The 23,527-nt window shown below is 44.3% G+C and overlaps 1 protein-coding gene across 1 annotated transcript in view; it reads left to right on the forward strand.

Moving 5' to 3' along the window:
* Positions 1-23,527, forward strand: part of LOC311228507 (SLIT-ROBO Rho GTPase-activating protein 1-like) — a gene marked incomplete at both ends in the record, with an annotated part of 172,077 nt that overhangs the window by 16,225 nt on the left and 132,325 nt on the right. The window contains 6 exon segments of the mRNA XM_084314411.1: positions 1-103; positions 12,477-12,539; positions 12,991-13,182; positions 13,427-13,555; positions 14,243-14,464; positions 14,845-14,946. The exon segment at positions 1-103 is cut by the window's left edge and continues 5 nt beyond it. Coding sequence (XP_084170537.1) covers positions 1-103; positions 12,477-12,539; positions 12,991-13,182; positions 13,427-13,555; positions 14,243-14,464; positions 14,845-14,946 — 811 coding nt within the window.

The raw sequence follows: 23,527 nt of genomic DNA on the forward strand, positions 1-23,527 counted from the left end.
GAGGGAGAGTAAGGACCACGCCACCCTCAGTGACCTCTATCTGAACAACGTCATCACTCGCCTCACACACATCAGCGACGACTCGGCCCGCCTCCTGAAAAGGGTGAGCCAATCGCAGCCTCTGCCTGGGCACAGGTGACAGATGTAGACTGTGTTGCGGCAGACGGGAGCAAACCCAGCGCACCGTGCTTCTCTTCTGACTGCTTGGTGGGGCATTGACCTGGTGTAGTCCGTTGTCCAGAACAGTGTGTCTCAACTGGTGGGTCGCGACCCAAAAGTGGGTCGCGGGGCCATTTTGAGTGGGTCGCGGATGTGTGTATAAAAAAAATAACTTTATTTTTTGCACTACCTATCTTTGTGAAAGTGGCTTCTCAGCTCTGGTCCAGCTGAAGACAAAGCGGAGGAACAGATTGGACATTGAGCATGACCTCAGAGTTGCTTTGTCTACCATCACCCCAGACTTTGAGACTCTTGTCAGGAGCAAACAACATCCCCAGTTATCCCATTAGTTCCCTGGGATGTTAAGCTAAGAAGTCTGCTAAGAAGGATATATTATTTATTATTATTCTTTTATTTCATTGTGTTTTTAGCCCTAGTTGCACTTTTGTTGCAACCCCAGTTATCCCATTAGTTCCCCCAAACTTACTGTAGGTCTGTTATGTTAAGCTAAGAAGTCTGCTAAGAAGCATAATTATTTATTATTATTATTATTATTATTATTATTATTATTATTATTATTATTATTATTATTATTATTATTATTATTATTATTATTTTATTTCATTGGGTTTTTAGCCCTAGTTGCACTTTTGTTGCAACCCCAGTTATCCCATTAGTTCCCCCAAACTTAGGTATGTTATGTTAAGCTAAGAAATCTGCTAAGAAGCATATATTATTTATTATAATTTTATTTCATTGGGTTTTTAGCCCTAGTTGCACTTTTGTTGCACTTTTTTGTGTTTATTTCATGTTTTTAACAGTGTATGAAAGATTGTGTATTACTGCAATTATTTCTTTTTATAAATCATAGTGGTTAAAAAATTTGGGTCGCGACTTAATGACGCGAAGGAAAATGTTGGGTCCCGAGGCTAGACCAGTTGAGAACCACTGGTCTAGAAGAAGTCAATTAGAATTTGTCTTTTCGTATATATATCCCTCCTAGTTACATACATACACAGTCCCCACACATACAGTATATGCATTTCATCAGAGAGGTCAGAGCACAGGCCTGCAGTGCAGCGCCCCTGGAGCAGCTTTGGCGTGCAGTGCCTTGCTCAAGGGCAGGATGGTGGGCACCATAGATGTAATACCAGCCACCCTTCACTCACCAGCTCACAGCTGTAATACACCCTCCTGTCGGGACCGGGGATCGAACCAGCAACCTCGGTTACTGGCTGGGCCTCTTTACCTCTAAGCCCTCTTGCCTCCGCAAAAGAAGGTAGCCCCAGAAGTAGCTAGAGGAGGGCTGCACACATTTCTGCCAAATGAAAAGTCTGATAAAGTCTGCTTCTAATACGCCCGTGAACCCAGCGAACCCCTGGACAGCAAAGTGGGAGGAGTCAAAAGTACTCTTTTTGTACTCATTGATGTACCTACAGACCCCTCGCGCATGCCGTAATTTTCCTGCCCAAATAAGGGAGGGTGGCTCCTTCGGCCTGATGAATGGGTGGTTAAACTAGCCTCATCTGCGGTTCACACAGTCTCTTTACCTTGAGGAACAATGTCCTCTAATATTTAGAATTTTGAAAAATCGCTAAGATTGCAGTTCAGGTCACCCGACGTCACCAGCTCCAGTGTGTTCTTATAGTGGGGGACATAGCGGTCATAGTGTTAGCAATAAGGATGTCCTGATATGGACACCAGTATTGGGTATTGGTCCGATACTGTGCTCATGTACTCGTAACTGTAAAACTACTCCGATAAAACCACACCGTTACCACTTTATGGCAACAGGCAGGCACGTTGGAAGTGTGTGTGTGGGGTGGGGTGGGGGGGGACAACGACGACGACGACGACAGCAACCCCCGCTATTCTCAGCGTCTCCTTACTGAAACAAACTTTTTATTTGCTTCCCCATAAATGTTTATTTATGGAATTCATGAATGTAACTTGGCCGAATATGCATCTAGCATATCGTAAATCCTCAAATCCTCATAAAACTAAATGAAATGTTTTATTTGGTTATTCAATCAGGGTTACAAATGCTGCTCATTTGTTTTCTTGGCACCTCCTAGTAATCTCCAGAAAATGGCTCGAGGCACTTCGAAGCCTTTCCTCTATTAGACCACATGACTGGTTTGAATGCATACAGTAGTTATATTATCGTATAGCTTACGCTCTGCTCTCTTGGAACTATCCCTTTATCTAATAATGAATAATTTTTCTCCACATGCACACACCCATCCGCCTGGCCACACCCACATCCGCTCCTCTACATAAGCAGGGTCGTGGCCACACCATCAGCTCCTTCCCTATTTTCACCACCGTAAAGTGCCTGTATACACCACTTTAGTTTAGTGCCGAAATAGTTATTGGAAAGGAGCTACGTTATTGGAGAAAAGGAGCTGCGTTGACATTATATCTTTGTTTTCTCTCTCACTATTTTTCGAGGAAATACAGCGATAATGTCTTCGCCACCGGAGTGTCTAGAAGATGATGATCATTCTGACCTCCACCGGCGTTTCGCATTAGGGGCGTGCGTCTGATTCAGCTCTTGGTGGCCCCGCCGTGGCCTGTTCCGTGGTCACCGCGGGCCCTCTCTCAGGCACACGGAACTCTGTTCTGCCTTCTGTTCTGGGGCAGCCTCTAGGCTTGGCTGATGAAAGTGTGAATCTGGTGGGGATGCGTCTTGACTCTTCTGTGGTTGACGCTATCCGGAATGCGTGCGCTCCGTCCACTACCGCGGCTTACGCTGGGGAGTGGTGTATGGTCAAGTGTGGGGGCAGAACATTGTTCAGCCACCCTCTCGTGAAACATTCCTGCTTGGCGCTCGGCATCTCAAGCCTGTGGAACGTTCTCTGTCTCCGAGTGGGACCTCCAACTGGTCCTGGGCCGGTTGTCGGAGGCCCCGTTTGAGCCTCTTGAGCAGGCGCCATTGGATCAGCTGTCTTTAAGACCACGTTCTTTTTGGCCATCACCTCCGCTAAGCGCGTGGGTGAGCTGTGTGCTCTCTCAGTGCGGCCTGAGTGCCTTTCTATTCGGCCGATAGCGGTGCGACTAATCGAAGACTGGCCTAATCCAGTCTTCGTGCCAAAGAATATCCGGAGCTCTTTTCGCTCCAGAGATATTGTGGTTCAGGCGTTCGTCCGCCTCCTCACGCTAGTGAGTTGGAGGCGGGCCTTCACCTGTTGTGTCCTGTCCGTGCACTGGGGGTTTACCTCAGTCGGACTCTGGCTCTCAGGGCTTCCGTTCAACTGTTTGTATGTTACGGTGGCCCTCGCGCGGGTGAGGCGCTGTCCAAGCAGCACCTGTCACATTGGTTGTGCGAGGGCGTTGCCCTTTGCTACACGTTGGCTAGACAGGTCCCCCCTCGGGCTGCTGCCCTGTTAGGGGGGGCCTCGGTGGAGAACATCTGTGCTGCGGCCTTCTGGTCCTCCCCGGGTCCCTTCGTTAAGTTTGACCTTGTGGACATGACTGGGGGTTCTGTCTCCCAGGCGGTTCTGAGGTCTGGGACCTCTCCTGCGTCCCACCATTGGTGGGCTAGCAGGGGTGTGTGGGTGTGTGCCACAGGGTCTAGCAGGGGTGTGTGGGTGTGTGCCACAGGGTGCTGTGTCACACGTGGTCCCGCCTGTGCTGTGCGTTTTCAGGGGTGCCTGGTTCCCCCTTTTTCGCACTTTGGTGGAGTTGACTGCCTCCCCCCCTTCGTTAGGACGGGAGGGTGGACGGGACTCCCCTCCTCCCTGGCTGGGGCTTACGGGCCCTCAGGGGGTACACTTGTCGGGCCACACGTCTGCTCTGCCCCATATCTCATAATGGCGAGAGCGAGACGCAATTGCCAGTATGATAATATAACGAAAGGTTATCCTATAACCTAGTTATATGAATACTGGCTGAGCGTCTCGCTCTTAGCGCCCTGAGGTCCCTTGGATGGCTTTTCCGTGTTGGAAATCATTCTGAGGAAGGTGGAGTGTGACCATGTCTGGCGTCATATAGGAGGACGCAGGGGCGTGGCCTGGTCACGTGCATGTGAGTGCATTTGTTTGTTTCGTGAGCACATTAAGTTCTCATAATGGAGAGAGCGAGACGCTCAGCCAGTATTCATATAACTAGGTTATAGGATAACCTTTCGGTATAGGAGACGTGTATATTCTAAGTTATGTATATCTGTATTATCATATTTAGATGTGTAAATATGAGAAAGTGGTTTGTTAACTCACAGACTACTAGCTAACTAGCTAACTGATTCCTGGACAATGTTTAACATGAGAATAACCTCACTTGCAGTACTCTTACCGAGTGCTACTGCTACCCAACGTTATGCACAAAGAATAGCTACACATGATGACAGCAGTGAACTTCATCTAAACTACCCTCTCTTATCTTGTTCTCTCTGGTGTGATGATCAGTAGTGTGGTGATTTGTAGCTTGATATGTTCAAGTCATGGTTGACAATATAGGCCACATCTCTATCTTTACCAAGCGGGGTAAAATGTAGCTAGCGGTTCAAGGCGATGTCTGACAAAGAGTGTCAGTGCAGTGGCTAGAACACTTCGCTCATGGTGACAGCATTGTGTGTGGCGTGTGATTAACGCCTCAGGTCTCATTCATGGCTCAGTCTACTGCATTCAGCGCCGCCGTGTTGGACAGCACTGGCCAGAGGGAAATGAGTGATACAGTCTAAAAAAGGAAAATACCCCCTCGAGTGATGGAAATTACCGCTCTTTGAAGGGAGCTGGATCTTTTGGCTCTGTTCCTTTCCAAGAACCAGTTAGTTGGTTTATCAGTCTTCAAAATTTAAATCCTTGGTTTATCCACAGAATAATTGCTATGGATTTGAATCAGATTCAAATGTAGATACTTAAATCCCCTGGAAACAAAGCCTCCAATTGTTAGAATGTATGTATGATATCATATTATATTAATATGAGTGTCATATTAAACGTCCACCAAAGTTTGAATGAAAAAATATAGGCCTATATTAAGGTGACAAGATGTCCCCGATTTTCAGGGACAGTCCCTGAATGAAGTCATCTGTCCTTGTCATCCTGTCCCCGAAAATGTCCCCGATTTGTTTCTACAGTAATAAAAAAAAAACAAAAAAACCTAAATATATAGAACAGCTCCCACCAAGTATGACCCTTCATTCGCATACAAAGAGCCATTCAAAATAATCGGATCTTTGCGAACGTCACATCACTAACCCCCTCCCAGAAAATAGTTCCAACACGCCTGGCAACATGCCTGGTTAACCTTCTCGTCAGTTGAACAGGTAGGCGGAAGAGGAGCATTGTCAGCAGTTTGGAGATATTTCAGGATAAGCGATGATGACAAAAGTAGAGCAGACTGCAAACTATGCTCTGCTAAATTGCCAAAAGGAGGGGTGAATAATAGCTCCTTTAACACAAGCAATTTGATAAAGCATCTAAAGAACAAACACAATGCCGAGTTCAAGGTATCATCAAGTACTTGTATCGGTACTCGGTATCTGCAAGTACTCAAATGTAATTACTTGTACTTGTAGGCAGGGCTTGACATTACCTTTTTGGCTCACCAGCCACTGTGGCTAGTGGTTTTTCAAAGTCACTAGCCACTCTGTAAGGGCTGCGTGTGTGTGTGGGACTCTTTAAGTTATCCGTGTACGAATAACCACTAAACTGCTTGCACAGACATTAAGGAGAAGGGGGAAAATAACCAACAACAACAACAAAAAAATAAGCCACAAAGGCAACATAGTTTATATTGAAAACATAAAAAATAAACCTCCACCAAGGGAGTTTATGTGCCGTAGTAGGCAAAGGACAGTTCCAAAAGAATGCAAGAAACACTACCATAAAGGGCTCAGCCTCTATAAAATAAAGTGTAACATAAGCCAGTAGCCCCAAAACAAGAATGGCTACAAAGAAGGCTAAATGCTGAATAGGGCTGAGAACAAATTTCTAAGATTATATCATTGAGTTATTTTTAAATGTGTGATCTAAAGATAAACAAAGGGTTTTAAAAGTGTTATATTTATCTTCTCGTATAGTACCAGAGAAATCGCCCAACACCGAACCAGCTGGAGAGATTTCATGAATGACCTATGCTCCCCAAAGAGCAAAAGGGTTTAAGTTAAGTAAGTTATAGTACCAGAGAGAAGCTGAGGAGAATCAACCAGCAACAGAAGCAACATTTATTTAAAAAATATATATATCTTTTTTTTCTTCTTTTTTTTACATTTTAAGATTGAACATTTCCCCCCGTGGTATCGAAAATGGTATCGAATATCGATACTTTTCAAGGTATCGTATCGAAGTTCGAAATTCCAGTATCGTGACAACACTACCCTCTAGTGGTCACCCGCAGACGGTGCAGGCCAGCACAGTAACCATGTTGTTGACTAATGTATTGAATATAATTAATAGTATGATTAATGTGGTGTCATGGTGTGTGCTGTTGTTAACTTTCCCTCCCCTTGTTTGATGTGGGTTCCCTGTCTGGTTGTGTTTTGGTTTATGCTCTTGTGTCCTTGTGGTTGATGTATTGTTTTAGACTGGCTTGCCAGCTGTGGTCAATTGGTAATTAGTCTTGTTATTTAAGTGTGGGTTGTCCTCACCTGGTTGTGGAGTCATTCCTCCGTGTTACCTGTTCCTGTGATGTCTTTGTCAAAACGTCGTCCTTGCCCTGTAGTTGTGTTCTGTCTAAAGTAAGTGTATATTAGTTTTCTGTTTTATTGCTCTTTTATTTCGTGTGTTCAGTCCGTCTTCTGGTTAGGTTTTGTTTTGTATTTAGAGCCAGCGCGGCTGTGCCTATTGTTTGTGCTTGTATGTACATTTGTCACATTGCTAAGTAAAAGCTCTTTAAATCGTGACCGTCTCCTGCCTCATATCCCTGCTCACTCTCGTCCTGCTGCCTTGGGTTCTACCTTCACCTTACCTCGTCGTAACACAGCTACACTGAATCAGGTGCAATCAAGCCCACACACCTGCCGACCCATGAGGCAATCAATCACATGGCCAGTGATTGACAGCTATCCCTCACAGGAGACGAAATAGACAGCTGTCCCTCACAGAAAGGAAAAATAAAGCAAAAACCATGATACACTCAGCATTTTCACCAACCATAAATCACACACACACACACACACACACACACTCACACACACACACACACACACACACACACACACACACACACACACACACACACACACACACACACACTCCAAATATCCAGTTCGTTTTTTATAGTGTAAAGTTTGTTAGTTAGCGATGTGGCTCTCACAATTAGGCTATATTAGCAATGTGACTCTTACAATTAGGCTAGTTAGCAATGTGGCTCTCACAATTAGGCTAGTTAGTAATGTGACTCTCACAATTAGGCTAGTTAGCAATGTGACTCTCACAATTAGGCTAGTTAGCAATGTGGCTCTCACAATTAGGCTAGTTAGCAATGTGACTCTCACAATTAGGCTAGTTAGCGATGTGACTCTCACAATTAGGCTAGTTAGCGATGTGGCTCTTACAATTAAGATAGTTAGCAATGTGGCTCTCACAATTAGGCTAGTTAGTAATGTGGCTCTTACAATTAGGCTAGTTAGCTATGTGGCTCTCACAATTAGGCTAGTTAGCAATGTGACTCTCACAATTAGGCTAGTTAGCAATGTGGCTCTCACAATTAGGCTAGTTAGCAATGTGACTCTCACAATTAGGCTATATTAGCAATGTGACTCTCACAATTAGGCTAGTTAGCGATGTGGCTCTTACAATTAAGATAGTTAGCAATGTGGCTCTCACAATTAGGCTAGTTAGTAATGTGGCTCTTACAATTAGGCTAGTTAGCTATGTGACTCTCACAATTAGGCTAGTTAGCAATGTGGCTCTTACAATTAGGCTAGTTAGCAATGTGACTCTCACAATTAGGCTAGTTAGCAATGTGGCTCTCACAATTAGGCTAGTTAGCAATGTGGCTCTTACAATTAGGCTAGTTAGCAATGTGACTCTCACAATTAGGCTAGTTAGCAATGTGGCTCTTACAATTAGGCTAGTTAGCAATGTGGCTCTCACAATTAGGCTAGTTAGTAATGTGACTCTCACAATTAGGCTAGTTAGCAATGTGACTCTCACAATTAGGCTAGTTAGCAATGTGGCTCTTACAATTAGGCTAGTTAGCAATGTGGCTCTCACAATTAGGCTAGTTAGTAATGTGACTCTCACAATTAGGCTAGTTAGCAATGTGGCTCTCACAATTAAGCTAGTTAGCGATGTGGCTCTCACAATTAGGCTAGTTAGCAATGTGGCTCTTACAATTAGGCTAGTTAGCGATGTGGCTCTCACAATTAGGCTAGTTAGCAATGTGGCTCTTACAATTAGGCTAGTTAGCAATGTGGCTCTCACAATTAGGCTATATTAGCAATGTGACTCTCACAATTAGGCTAGTTAGCGATGTGGCTCTTACAATTAGGCTAGTTAGCAATGTGGCTCTTACAATTAGGCTAGTTAGCGATGTGACTCTCACAATTAGGCTAGTTAGCAATGTGGCTCTCACAATTAGGCTAGTTAGCAATGTGGCTCTCACAATTAGGCTAGTTAGCAATGTGGCTCTTACAATTAGGCTAGTTAGCAATGTGGCTCTTACAATTAGGCTAGTTAGCAATGTGGCTCTTACAATTAGGCTAGTTAGCGATGTGACTGTCACAATTAGGCTAGTTAGCGATGTGGCTCTTACAATTAGGCTAGTTAGCAATGTGGCTCTTACAATTAGGCTAGTTAGCAATGTGGCTCTTACAATTAGGCTAGTTAGCGATGTGACTCTCACAATTAGGCTAGTTAGCAATGTGGCTCTCACAATTAGGCTAGTTATTAATGTGACTCTCACAATTAGGCTAGTTAGCGATGTGGCTCTTACAATTAGGCTAGTTAGCAATGTGGCTCTTACAATTAGGCTAGTTAGCAATGTGGCTCTTACAATTAGGCTAGTTAGCGATGTGACTCTCACAATTAGGCTAGTTAGCGATGTGACTCACAATTAGGCTAGTTAGCAATGTGACTCTCACAATTAGGCTAGTTAGCAATGTGGCTCTCACAATTAGGCTAATTAGCAAAACATATCATCCTCCTGTAAAACCTCCATTTACCTCTCAGAAATGACAAGTAAACAGGAAAGGAAAACCCTGTTCATTTTTGCCCACAAGCAAAGTCCGTCATTTGTCAAAATGATGAAATGTCTATTCCCACTAGAGGTGACTTCTGTGCAGTGAGTGATTGTGGACATGTGCGCCCTGAGCGTGGCTCACTACCTCCTGGCAGCTGAATGCCCGTTTCACCATGCAGCGCTGCGTTTTAATAGCACCGCATATCGCTGTGTGCCGACAGCCGCGACGTGTACATTGGAGACTTAGGAAATACCAAAAAGAATTAATTGGTACTGTTGGTTGCCAGCGCATTGTTTCCCATGGCGCCGAGTGTGAACATGCTTTGCTAGATGTGCTGGACATTTTTAGGTCACGCAGTAAAGCCTATGGGATGACAAAGTTCCACACTCTGTACATAGTCATGTAAAAACGGAATATGCCCCCTTTCTCAAACACCACCTTGTATCTTTGCCGATAGACCAGCAGCTGTGTGAACAATGTGTGAACTTAAACATGCAGGAGCCTACATGAGATGGAATAGAGTAGGAAAAATCTAATAAATCATGAGCCGTAAGCTCATCGGCAGAGGTTAAGATATTCTTTTTTATATCCACGTACGACAGAAACTGAACACAGTTACCGGAGGGAAACCACTGCTTCTCCTTAGGGACGAATGGATCAGAGCTGCGTTGCCCACGCTGTAGACTCACTTTGAGAAGCATCCTGTACGAGGTGCTGTAGGACGTGAGTTGATTCTAATGAAAAGTAAAGTCGATAATTCCCCCGAGAAATGTTGGGGCTGCCTCCGAGTTTAACAAATTAAACACACGTGCGCGTACGTACATGCTTCTAAGTTTAGCACGCCGTGTTCATTATTAATCTCTGTTCCGGGCTTTTATTTTATTCATGATCTCTAAAGTGCAGCGGGGCCCGCCAGCTCCGTACTGGAAGGCCCCCCCCCCCTCCCCTATCAGAGCTGTGGTAGAACTCCTGGTGAAACTCCCGCCGTGGCCTGGTGAGGAATGCTGCCGGACCTGTCGCTGATGAGAGCTCGGGAGGGGGAGGGGCTAGCGGGCAGAGTGTGGCCATGACAACGGCGACAGCCCAGTCAGTGACCATGGTGACGGACTCAGCTGATCTCTCCCAGCGGGCGCTATGGGAACAGGATTCATCCATTCTGGAATTCCACAGTCATTTAGCGTAATGCAATATTAATGCGGCGGCGCACACAGCCACCATAACCCCTTCCCAAGCTGGTGGAGCTGGTTAATGCATGAGACAGGAATTCACTTTGTGCGGCGCAGGCTGCAGAGCTCGGGGGCCAGGCACCCATTTGTCTATTTTATGAATTCATCTGTTTGTTTGTGGCTTTGTCCATTTTATTTATCTAGTGCTATTCACCTGGCTTGATTGATCAATGGTGCTTATTTGCACTGACAACCAGTATGAATGAACGCCTCTGCCCCTGCCTCCTCTGCAGTGCTACTATAATCTACAGTGCTACTATACTCTTCAGTTCTACTATACTCTGCAGTGCTACTATACTCTTCAGTTCTACTATACTCTTCAGTTCTACTATACTCTGCAGTGCTACTATACTCTTCAGTTCTACTATACTCTTCAGTTCTACTATACTCTGCAGTGCTACTATACTCTTCAGTTCTACTATACTCTTCAGTTCTACTATACTCTGCAGTGCTACTATACTCTTCAGTTCTACTATACTCTTCAGTTCTACTATACTCTGCAGTGCTACTATACTCTTCAGTTCTACTATACTCTGCAGTGCTACTATACTCTGCAGTGCTACTATACTCTGCAGTGCTACTATACTCTTCAGTTCTACTATACTCTGCAGTACTATACCCTGCCGTGCTACAGTACTATACTCTGCAGTACTAGTATACTCTACAGTGCTACTATATTCTAGTCTACAGTGCTACTATACTCTGCAGTACTACTATGATGATATAGTAGCACTGTAGAGTATACTAGATGATGAATAGTTTATTTTCGGTCTTTGTTTACAGATCAGAAACACACTTGTGCACATGCTTATTTTTGCCTATCCTTTACAATTCTTAAAAACTAAATATACTTTAATATAAGAAAGAAAAACTTAAAATATGCTGCAAGATATATATTTTTTTTTAAATGTTTGATGTTTTACTCAAAACTGTACTCCTGAATTATTTTATCCTTTAGGGCCTTTTTAAATCTCCCCTGAGAAGTACACAACTTCAACCCGTCACTAAGGCTATTCCACAATTTAACTCCCAAAATTTAAACACATCTAGCTTTTACATTAGTTCTTACCTTTTTACATGTTTTAAGAATACACAACCCTCTTAAATTATACTTTCCTTCTCTTGGTTGAAAGAGACATTGAATACAAACTGGTAGGTTCTTGCTCTTAGCACGAAAAATATACTCTATACAGTGCTACTATATTCTACAGTGCTACTATAACTGCAGTGCTACTATACTCTACAGTGCTACTATAATCTACAGTGCTACTATAATCTACAGTGCTACTATAACTGCAGTGCTACTATAATCTACAGTGCTACTATAATCTACAGTGCTACTATAATCTACAGTGCTACTATAACTGCAGTGCTACTATAATCTACAGTGCTACTATAACTGCAGTGCTACTATAATCTACAGTGCTACTATAACTGCAGTGCTACTATAATCTACAGTGCTACTATAATATACAGTGCTACTATAATCTACAGTGCTACTATAACTGCAGTGCTACTATAATCTACAGTGCTACTATAATCTACAGTGCTACTATACTCTACAGTGCTACTATAATCTACAGTGCTACTATACTCTACAGTGATACTATAATCTACAGTGCTACTATACTCTACAGTGCTACTATACTCTACAGTGCTACTATAATCTACAGTGCTACTATACTCTACAGTGCTACTATACTCTACAGTGCTACTATAATCTACAGTGCTACTATACTCTACAGTGCTACTATAATCTACAGTGCTACTATACTCTACAGTGCTACTATACTCTACAGTGCTACTATAATCTACAGTGCTACTATACTCTACAGTGCTACTATAATCCTCCCCTCCATTTCCTTTTCTGCTGCTCTCTTTTTCTCTTTCTGTCATTGTCTTCTATAACATTTTTACATTATCTTATTTATTTATTAACATCTTTTTTTACATTCTTTCAGAGTAAAGAGATCACCTTTCAACTTCAGGAAGACCTGATGAAGCTTCTGAACGAGCTCTATACAGTAAGTGACACAAGCTGCGTGGCTGCGGCTGGCAGGCTGCCCGCTCTCAACCCATGTTCCCAATATCACAATGGCCATGATGAGTGTGATCCTCATCATATATAGATCTAGGATCCTGCTCGCTTTTTGTCTGGATTCCCTGCTCTCCTTCCTTCAGTTCCCAAGTGCCCTTGACCTCCGTGAAGCCATATGCTTTCGCAGTGACATTTCTTTGAGCCCTGACAATATTTGCCAGGTCTGCATGGAGCTGTGAAGGGGGACATGAATGCTGATTACAGTCTGGCAAATATGAAAGTTTATTTTGGGTGTGTCTGCTGGCCTTTAAAAGCCTCCAGTCTAATTAAGGAAAGGTGTTCAATAAACGACAAGTGAACTTTAACAATGGGGTCAAGGTTTACCAGTTGGCTGAGAAGTCTTGTTCAGAGATGCATTGTGGGCCGCTGTTGCCTAGGTGATGAAGACGTACCACATGTACCACGCGGAGACGATCAACGCGGAGACCAAGCTGAGGGAGGCGGAGCGCCAGGAGGGGCGCGTCAAGTCCGGGACGGGCGGAGGGGTGGAGCCCGTGTTCGGCCTGCGGATAGAGGAGCGCCACCAGAGACGCAACGCCGCCCGCAAGATGGAGAAGATGAGGGAGAAGGTACGGGAAGCAGGGAAGGACACGCCGTTCTCAAGCATACTGGCCACTAATTCATAGTGTTCTTATAACGTGTTTTGCCAAACAATATGGCGCAATGACACAGCTCATTTAATAATAATCACCTGTATCATTAAATGTAATCTTCTGCCGTTTGCTGACCGAGACGAGGAATACTATGAATAGTGTATTCTGACCATAGCGTCATCAGTCTTCTCTCCTCTTACGTTTTTCTTCTGCGTTTCAGAGGAAGGCTAAGTACTCTGAGAATAAACTGAAGACCCTCAAAGCCAGGAATGAGTATCTGCTGACTCTGGAGGCCACCAATGCCTCCGTGTTCAAATACTACATCCACGATCTGCCCGACATCATAGACGTGAGTACATGGGCTCTTTATTAACACTGGTTCAGGGTTCTGCCCAAAGTAAGGCCTGGGGGGGGGGGGGGGGGGGGACAGATTTGGCCCTCCACTACATTATTTTTGTTCCTTTCCGAGAGGACTCCATAAAACCCTCCAGTAGGGCTGCTCGAGTATACAATTATTTTGATTGATATTGAAATCGCGATTCTTAAACACGATTGCTCATTGATTTGAGAGGATCATATGACAACAACTGAATTTGTTTTACCTTTCTTCTCGACCAAAGGCTGCCTTTCTGTCGTCTTCTACAAGTTATCAATGACGTTCCAAAATAACTGGAGAAATGCGCCGTGGCTCCTCCTCCCTCTCAACACAATGCTGAACCGACTGTTTGGGCTTTGGGAGGGGGGAGGAGGGGTGTGCTGCATTTACAACACAAGACTAAATGAGAGCAACCCGAAATGCTGTACAATAATTGTTTTATCTCAATGATCTTGCTTTTCATGATCGAGGGAAGCCAAAATCGTAATTGAAATTGAAACTCGATTAATCGCCCGGCCCTACCCTCCAGGTCAAAATGGTTTGGGCACCCCCTGCACGAGGTGGTGTTAGTTATTCATAACATGAATTATTCCATACACACGCCTCACCACCTCTCACTGTTATCTCTCTCCACCCTTCTCATCTCCCTCCTCCCTCCAGTGCTGTGATCTAGGGTACCACTCGAGTCTGAGTCGGGCGCTGAGGACCTACCTGTCGGCAGAGCTGAGCCTGGAGGCCTCCAGGAGGGCAGGCCTGGAGGTGCTGGAGGGGGCCGTGGAGGGCCTGGACCCTGCCCGCGACCGGCAGCGCCTGCTGGGCCTCTATCCCACCGCCTTCTGCCCCCCGGCGCGCTTCGGCTTCCAATCCCATATGGGCGACTCGGTCAGTACATTGTACACGTGGCGGATGTGTTCACAGACACACAGACAGACACACACACACACGCACGCACGCACGCACGCACGCACACACACACACACACACACACACACACACACACACACACACACACACACAAAACAGAAAGAAGCATTTCATGCAAAAGTATTCTGTATTTCTGTATGACAACTAATAAAGAAACTTGAACTTGAACACAGTCGAAGGGAACTTGGGAGGACATCTCACAAGTAGGGAAAATAATACATGTTTATGTATCATTAATTATATTGGCACAGGGGGATATTAACACACGTATTAATTTCTGTTTTTATCTCGGGCTCCGATTGGCTGATAATTATGCCATTTGTTACCGTCCCTGTCAGGTGACCCAGATTGCTGCCCAACCACAGGTCCAGGCTGAGCTCACGCTGCGCCTCACGCAGCTCCAGACCCGCCTCGCCTCGCTAAAGCTAGAGAATGAAGAGGTGAGACATAATAATACTACATCCTGTACTGTGATTATAGGCACTGTGGTGATGCTGTTCATTGTGAGGCACACATGGCCTCACTCAACCATTGAAAACGTGTTTTTCATCAAGTAAAAAGTAAAAGAAAAGGCCAATTCATTAGTTCCTTGTCACTGACGCTGGGCTTCACTTCCTCGTGCTACGACATGGTAATGTTGGACAGAAGTGATCTAGCGCAGGGGTTCCCAAAGTGGGGGTTGCGACCCCCAGGTGGTTAAAAAATGACCAGATGATAAAAAAAAATTATAATAATAATAATTTATGCAGTCAGGCCACTGAACTTAGAAGCAGGCCAGGCCAGTGTTTCTAGTTGCAGCAGTGCAATAGTTAGATAACCTAGGTGGGGAACAACCAGGAGATCACTGCAACTCACACAAGTTTGATCTCAAGTGACTACCTGGTAAAATAAAGGTTAAATAAAATAAAAATCTCTCTCTCTCTCTCTCTCTTGCTCTCACACACACACAAAGGGAGCCGCATGTGATTGGTGGAGGCGGGACCCTTACAAAAAACTGTTGTTGCTAATCATTGACACATGCTAGCCTGTAATAATCCCCCCCAGAAAAATCTACTTTGCATTTGATATATTGCAAATATATGCCATCACACACACTGGCATTTAAAGGGTTAGAATTATAAAATGAATATGTGGTGTTATGATCAGGGCTGAAGTTGAATAAAAGATTGTATTTTTTTCAATCTGACATTACAAAAAAACAGAAAATCCATCAAAATCAGTGTTGTTGCTAATCATACATATGCTAGCCTGTTTTTTAACAATAATTTGTGATGCCATCACAAACACTGGCATTTAAAGGGTACAAATAAAAAAAAATGCCTGCACCAGAATGCAGGAAATGAAGTCTTTGTAATAAGAAATGTCCTGGTGGGGGACCCCCAGACCCCCTGCTTAAAAAGTGGCCTGACTGGGGCTATATTTTGCACTATTATTTCCTGGCCTGAATGATTTCCCCAGTCTGGCCCAGGTTAAAAGCCTCCAATGCTTATTAGTGTGTGTGCGTTTGAACGTTTGCATGTTTCAACCATACATTTCCATTTATTAAAAAAATATATATATATATTTATAATTTTTAAAATATTTTTTTACCTCCTATAATAGTGGGGGTCGCGGCTCTCTGAAACCGTGATTTGGGGGTCGCGGCCTGAAAAGTTTGGGAACCCCTGATCTAGCGAATGTACATCCCAAAAATAAACGTCTAACATCCGAGAGCAACTTTTCCATGTAGCTTTTGTCATCTATATTGTATGGAGTGTGGAGAGTTGTGGAGTGTGGTAGTCAGGGCAGCTGTTAACTCACCCATAAGGGAATACAAAAATGCTGATTAAGTCTAAGTTAATGAGCTGCGTCTGCACGCCTCTGCAACAAACGACGACACACACCGAGAGACTAGCTCACCCTGATTTCCATATACAAATAAAAACACTCATCAGCCCTACTATGAATACATACAAACTTTGCATACATAATATGTGTAGCGAGGTGGATAACCTCTGCTTAGTGAGGGTGAGATTATACGAACACCGGATAGCAGGGACACAGAGGAGCTAAGTCCCACCGTACCCCCAACTGTGGTGGCCGCGTGGTTAGACGTAAGGGGTAGGGATGCAGTAGGCAGGGCCTTAGGATTTACTAACCTAGGAACAGGTACAATAGTCATGCAGGGTGTTATAATGACCACTACTCATCAGTACTCTGTAACCCCGCTTAACAACTGCGTCCGGTCTAATAAGCAGCGTACCCCCGGTGAAAGTAGTGATCAATAGCCTTCCCCAAAATAGTACCTTATCCTCTTGTAGTTGAAGACCTGAAACCAGTGTATATGTGTGTTAGAAAGAGAGAGAAATATATAGAGAGAGAGCATGTCATTTTGTGTGTTAGAGAGAGATATAGAGCATGTCTGTGTGTTAGAAAGAGAGAGAGAGAGAGAGCATGTGTGTTTGTGTGTTAGAGAGAGAGAGCATGTCTGTGTGTGTGTGTTAGAGAGAGAGCATGTATGAGAGAGATAAGCAAAGATGAGCCCCTAAATGATATTCAACTTTTAATGGAAGAACAAAACAGAAGGAAAAGATAACTTCACAAAGGCAACATGAATATACATAGATCCAAAAGGACAAAGATCAACACTTAAATCCAAAGAGAAGAGGGTCTATACCAGAGAAAACAAAGTAGCAAGGAGCCAATGGCCGACATCAGCTAAATAGGCTAACTGCAAATAGAGTAGCCAGGTACTGACACCAGGCCACACACAGCTTTGGCCAACGCTACCCAAGCTACACAAACAACCAAGACAATTCACACACAGCACATGTCGTATCTCCAAATGTTGTGAAGTAACATATGTTTTGCCTGGAAAAAAACATCGTTATTAACAAAACATTCGGGAGGGGAAGGAAGGAAGAGTGGGGTAATGTCCAATGGACATCTTACCTGCACCAAGGAACGCAGGGCGAAAGGCCGCAACACAGGTCTCCACGTTGACGAAAGGCCTCTCGCTGGCGGGACAAAAAGAAGTTATGGCCGGAGCCTTGTCATGGTGCAGGCCCGACTACATCTTCTGTCAAAGATGATGTCGTAGTCAGAGTGCCAGGGCCTGCTATTCTCACGGCTAATGTCAATGGTCGTAGCACAAGCTAACAGCTAACTCTAGGCTAACTGATAGCATCAAGCTAACGTTCCCAGCCAAGCGAAAACGAGCAGCTAACGTCGTAGCTAAACAGCTAACTGGCTAACAGTTAGCTCAACCCGGCTATCGCTAACCACTAGCTAACGCAGAAGCAAGCTATGCTGCTACCACTGAAAAACTGTACAACGTGAGAAAAGCAATACAGGCCAACACTTCAGACAGCCGCTGTGTTTTCCTCTTCTCATCCGAAGAGGGAAGGGAAAAAGAAGGCAATACACGTCCCACTACAGAGTGGTGTTTACCATAGCGGTGCCGGCAACAAGTCCCTCGGACTATAGCCGACTTGAGCATGGAGATATTCTCATAATGAAACACCAAGCTCACCTCCCTCGCACCAGGTGCTGACACCAGGCCACACACCGTTAGCTACTACAACAGCTAACCGGCCCGTTTGGCTCCCGAGAGAGAGAGAGAGATATATCCACGGCGGGAATAGAATAGAGTGCATTAAAAACTCACCAAACGTCCAAGAGGATGGAGACAACCGCGTGGAGTTGACGAAGTTCATCTGCCGAATGACCGTCCTCTTCATCTTGGCATAACAATGCTGCACGCGCTCTCTCTAGGTTAGCTAACGCTAGTTAGCCTTTAGCTAAGCTAGCTACTAGCCGACATCATCATGGCTATCCCGACTGAACCACACGTTAGCACTCAATATTATAACGTAGCTAAAGCTAACTAGCTGTCCCTGCCTTTAGCCGGGATGGCTAGCCTGACTGAACTGTCTAACATGCAACAACTTTCATCTTCAGTCCATCTGCCGAATGACCGTCCTCTTCGTTTTGGCTGGCATAACTAAGCATAACCTCCAAAGCTGCACGCGCGAAATAGTCAAACGCAGCTGACGCACGCCAGCGTACACATGATGTAACCCCTCCCTTCTTGAAACCAATAGTATGTCTGCTGCAGAGCCCCAGAGCTCCAATAGAGAATAGTGTAGAGCCGCAGAGCCAGGAATATTCTACAAACGTGTCTAATGTGAAATATATAAGCATATAAGCAAAACTAGATTTTAGGTCTGTGATGAAAAAGGGCCTCGCGGGAAGGGGGGCCTCACAAAAAAATTTTTTTATTAAAAACAATAATAATAATAAAAAAAAATAAAAATAAATGTGCGAGGCCCCCCTTCCCGCGAGGCCCTGTGCGACCGCACTGCTCGCACATCCCCTGAGGCGGCCCTGCCCGTGGCGGCACGGTAGTATTTCAGTGCACGACTGTGCTACTGTACAGATAAGCACTCGCAACGCACACTCCCCAGTCTGCACACACTGGTCATATAACACAATAGAAATTCCCAGAATGTAAATGGGGCCCACACTTTGCAAAGAAAAGTCTCTATAGCTAAACCGGCATTACCAAAATAATAAACGTTGGAGCGCCCTGTCGTGGCTCGGGAACGTGGTGGCCCAAAACGAGACAGCCCCTTCGCTCTTAGCGAGCATGCTACAAAATAAATAGGCAATACTGCGCAGCGCTGTAGGCGCGAAAGGTACTTTGACCCGACTCGCCCTTGGACGAGAGTCTATACTATAGTCTGCATGCTGGTTAGCCCCGCATGTCAATCGTCTGGAGTTATTTGGCCGTAAAAGGTCCCGAGAAACTGTCACCTGTGATACCAAGAGGTAGAGCTGGTCTGGCAGTCGGTCGATAGCCTATAGCGATGCTGTAGACGTCCGGTAGAACCTCTCGGGGCGGAGTCCTTCCGTTGACACTTTTTGTATCACAAACAGTACTGTATTTGCAAATCTGGTATGTCATAAATGTATAGATGTAGCAGTACTGTCTATCTGTATGTCGTGTGTGTCATATATGTTATGATGAATTGAAAATGGGGGACCCTGATGTAAACAAGACAAAAGTCTTTCTCTGGTCTGCATCCCCTTAACAATTGTGTGTATTGAGCTGTACTGTACTGTACCCATTCTGCAATCTGTTAATAAAGTTTTCAATCAATCAATTCAGTCGTATCACGGCGACGCGAGGAGCTAAGCTAAAATGCTAGTGCACTACACGTTAGCTAAGCTAATAGCCAAGTTCACACATATATCACACATGAAACAGCAACAACAGAGAAGAAAATTAATACTCTTACACCTTGTTTACTTTGGCCCCCAGCTGACATTATTTCTCCTGAACCAAATCCACTGACTTCCTTTCAATGCTTCTTCTGACAACTCATTTACCATCCTTGCTGTTCAGTTTCTGCTGCCAAGTCTGCATATCTACACTTTTTCCTTTCATAAGCCTCCTCCACTGAATCCTCCCAGGATACCGTGGATTATATTAAATAAACTATCCACTGACAGACAGACTATAACACTAGGTCAGGCCTCAAGTTAGTGCTAACTATCTCTCCTGTAACAAGTTTTCATCCTAAATCTACCTGCATGTCCCAATCATTAGCTCCCTTTAGGTGGCCTGACTCATGCCTGCCTGAAAACCTACCTCCTCTACATTTCACAAATGTAATCACTGCACTCTTTCTACCTGATTACATTCTGAATTCACCGGTAGTCATCTGCTTTCAATTCCTGGTTGCCTGAATACTTTGGGCAGCCGAAGAGTGTTTCCGCGTCTCTGATTGGCCAGGTCATTTCTGGTCATGTGACATGTACGCCCAATCGTGGGACCGCAAGTTTCTACACTGTTTTTTTTTTTTTTTTTTTTTTTATCTTTCCTCCCCTCCTTTTTCCCGATTTTTTCTCCCATGCCACCCTTCCTGGTTGTTGCGTACTTTCCCCTACTGTTGGTCCGGGAGACTTTGGGCAGTTTATTTAATTTGTCGCATGCTTTCCTCCGACGCATGTGCAGCCTGGGGCAGGCCAACCTGGCCGCGCAGGTTCTCACCGGGGAGAGTGTAGCGTGTGGGAGGCCACACTATCTCTCCTCAGTTCCAACCCTCGCTGAGCAGGCGCCCCGACCGAACTGTAGGGGTCGCTGTCCACAACGCCCAGGACCCACCCTTCAGCTTTCCCACCCCCTGATACAGCCAATTGTATCAGTGTGAGAGGCCAGCCAAGCTGATAGCAACGCCGGGAGCTGGATTCGAACAGGCGAATCCTAGTGTCTCCCGGTGTTGGTGACGAACGTAATCTCTGTGCGCCACCTGCCCCCCCCGTTTCTACACTGGTTAAGCTTAGGCGCTCGTTCGAAGTTGGTTAAGGTTAGAGTTTGTCTTAGAGCATGGCGATAGAACGCCTGCCCTGATTCCGACGGTTAAGCTTAGGCACTCTTTCGAAGTTGGTTAAGGTTAGAGTTTGTCTTAGAGCATGGCGATAGAACGCCAGATAGTTTGCAGGCTGTTAGACCCGGAAATAGGCGCAGAACTTGCTGTCCCACGATTGGCGCACATGTCACATGACCTGGCCAATCAGAGCGCAAAACTTGAACGCGGAAGCACTCTTCTTATTATTATTATTAGAGCTTCACAGAATATGCCTCAAAGTTGCTGTTTCTGAACACAATCTACCCACTGTTTTAGGTTCTGTGGTGATGACAGCACATCATAAGTAGCCACCATCAGGAATTCTAAACGATTATCCTCCATACTCAGGTGCCTCTAGCTAAGCTTCCTTTTCTCTACACTTTCCAAATTCATCACTGTCTCTGCTTAGCCTGGGCCAAAAAGAGAGGGAGGTACAGAGAAAGATGGTGGCTCGCTTGGGGAACACTTGTTTGGTGCGACCTGTTGTTGTGAATAAAAAGTCTAGACCCCAAAAATAACTACCCCCATTATCTCAGATTTTGCTTTCTTATATTCGGCACAAGACCGTACTATATATCATTGTGCTAGTGTTGTTTTACCTTACCTTTCCCCCTTTTAAACACTACATCTAAAAATAATGTCTTGCAGCTGCACCGGGTTAGAACTACCGATGTTAGGAATTCCATTCTCACCGGGAACACCCATGATAAAAATGAATCAAATCAAATTTATTTGTAAGGCCCGACAACACACGTTAATGTCCCCATGGGCCGGACACGTCTTCTTTAACACATTGTGCGCCAAAATCGCTGTTCAGCGTTATTGCCCGCCATGCGTTGTCTGCCAAGATCGCTGTACAGCGTTTTTGAGATCAATATTTCATTTTTTCGCCATGGCATTCATAATTCATCCACCCACCCCCGGTCCTGCAGCTGGACCCTAGATGTGACTGCAACGACGGCTCAATACCGCCGCCTGGTGGATGGTCGGGCGAGTTACACTCGCAAAACAGGAAGTGCCGTCAGTGCATCGATGAAAGTCCTCCGGCAGTCACATCTCGTTACGGGACTCCCGACAGACACTATGTACATATGGATCGCTTTCTAAACTTAATAATCGATATGATTTCGGCGTTTATTGCGCCATACAAACCGGAAATGGACCTAGGCGATCGGCGTCGTATAATTGGGATCTTTCACCGCCAGTCTCATTGGCCCACGGTAAGAGGAATATAACGTTATTTTCAACCCGATTGTGCATTTCCTTGTTTGCAAACCATCTGATCAATATATCCACCCATACTACATAAAGCAGTTACTGATGATCAAGGAATTATAAACAACCCCCGCCCCTTTCCTCCACGCATGATGAAGCATAATATATACCGATCATATACATTTGAATTTTTTAATATAGCGTGTATGGGAAAGAAACGGCAATCGATAATCTATATATGCGTTTGTGCCTATAACTAGCGTTTTTGGAATTACAGCAGAAAAGATTAAAAACATACTTATATTCTAGAATGTATTAACACAACAATGTATGAATGAAAAAGTATAACATTCCCACATCCTGAACGATAGATAATCGATGTTGAATGGGCCATAGTAATGTCAATATAGCAATAAAATTAAAAAAGTTATAGCCCTGCAAAGAAGGTAAACATCTCCATAGGCTTTCAACGGTGGCAGACTGGGTACTTTGATGGGCACAATGCCCGGCGCCCAATGTGTTAAACAAGTCAAGAAGAAACATCACAATAAATCAAAAACAAAGACAAAAATACCAGAAAATCCTAAATAGAATGTAAAATAAATCAAATAAATGAATGCAACACTCCCAGACATACCCCACGCGAAGGTAAGGAAAAACTCACTAAAAACCTTGCAATAGGAAAAAAGCACCACAGGCAGGCAGGGAGAAACCTTAGAAGGGCCGTTCAAGGGGGGGATCTCCCTTCTTAGATGTCGGTGATAGTAGTGTTGCTATAACACAGGCGAAACAGTTGATAAGCATGTACATATACGTGTAATGAAACACAAATAAGTACATGCAATAGCAACTGAACATGAACCATGTCGTGGTACCGGAGGCGTGTTGGAGAAAAGCATCCACCAAATCTCATACATTACGTGATGAAAAAACACATATTGTGCACCACCCAATTGACAGATGTGTCCTTCAGTTATTGGTGTAAAGTTGTGGAATTCTCTCCATAGCTAGCTTAAGGGATGTAATAGTGTTTATCAATTCAAAAAAAAATATAAAAAAAAAAAATTTAGTCAGTATGAAAATCAAATGTGATCTGAATAGTGAGATCTTTTCTTTTTCTCTCTTTTTTTCTTTTTTTTCTTCTCTTTCTTTTATTCTTTATTCTTTATTATTATTATTATTTAATTTTTTCTTGTTTAACTGTGGATTGTGTTTTTTGTATTATGGTATAAATTATTATTTGTGTAAATTAGGTTGTACGCCGACCATTAAGTAAATACTTGTTTAGTTTAGGAATAAGGGGCAGGTAACTATAAGATTTATTCTTCTTCCTGCTCCTTTTGTCCATGGAATGATATTTATGATTGTGTAATGAAGAAACTCTGATTGTATGATTCCATGTGGCAAATAAAAA

This window comes from Notolepis coatsorum, assembly GCF_963971535.1.
Source record: "Notolepis coatsorum genome assembly, chromosome: 5".
Lineage (NCBI taxonomy): Eukaryota > Metazoa > Chordata > Actinopteri > Aulopiformes > Paralepididae > Notolepis > Notolepis coatsorum.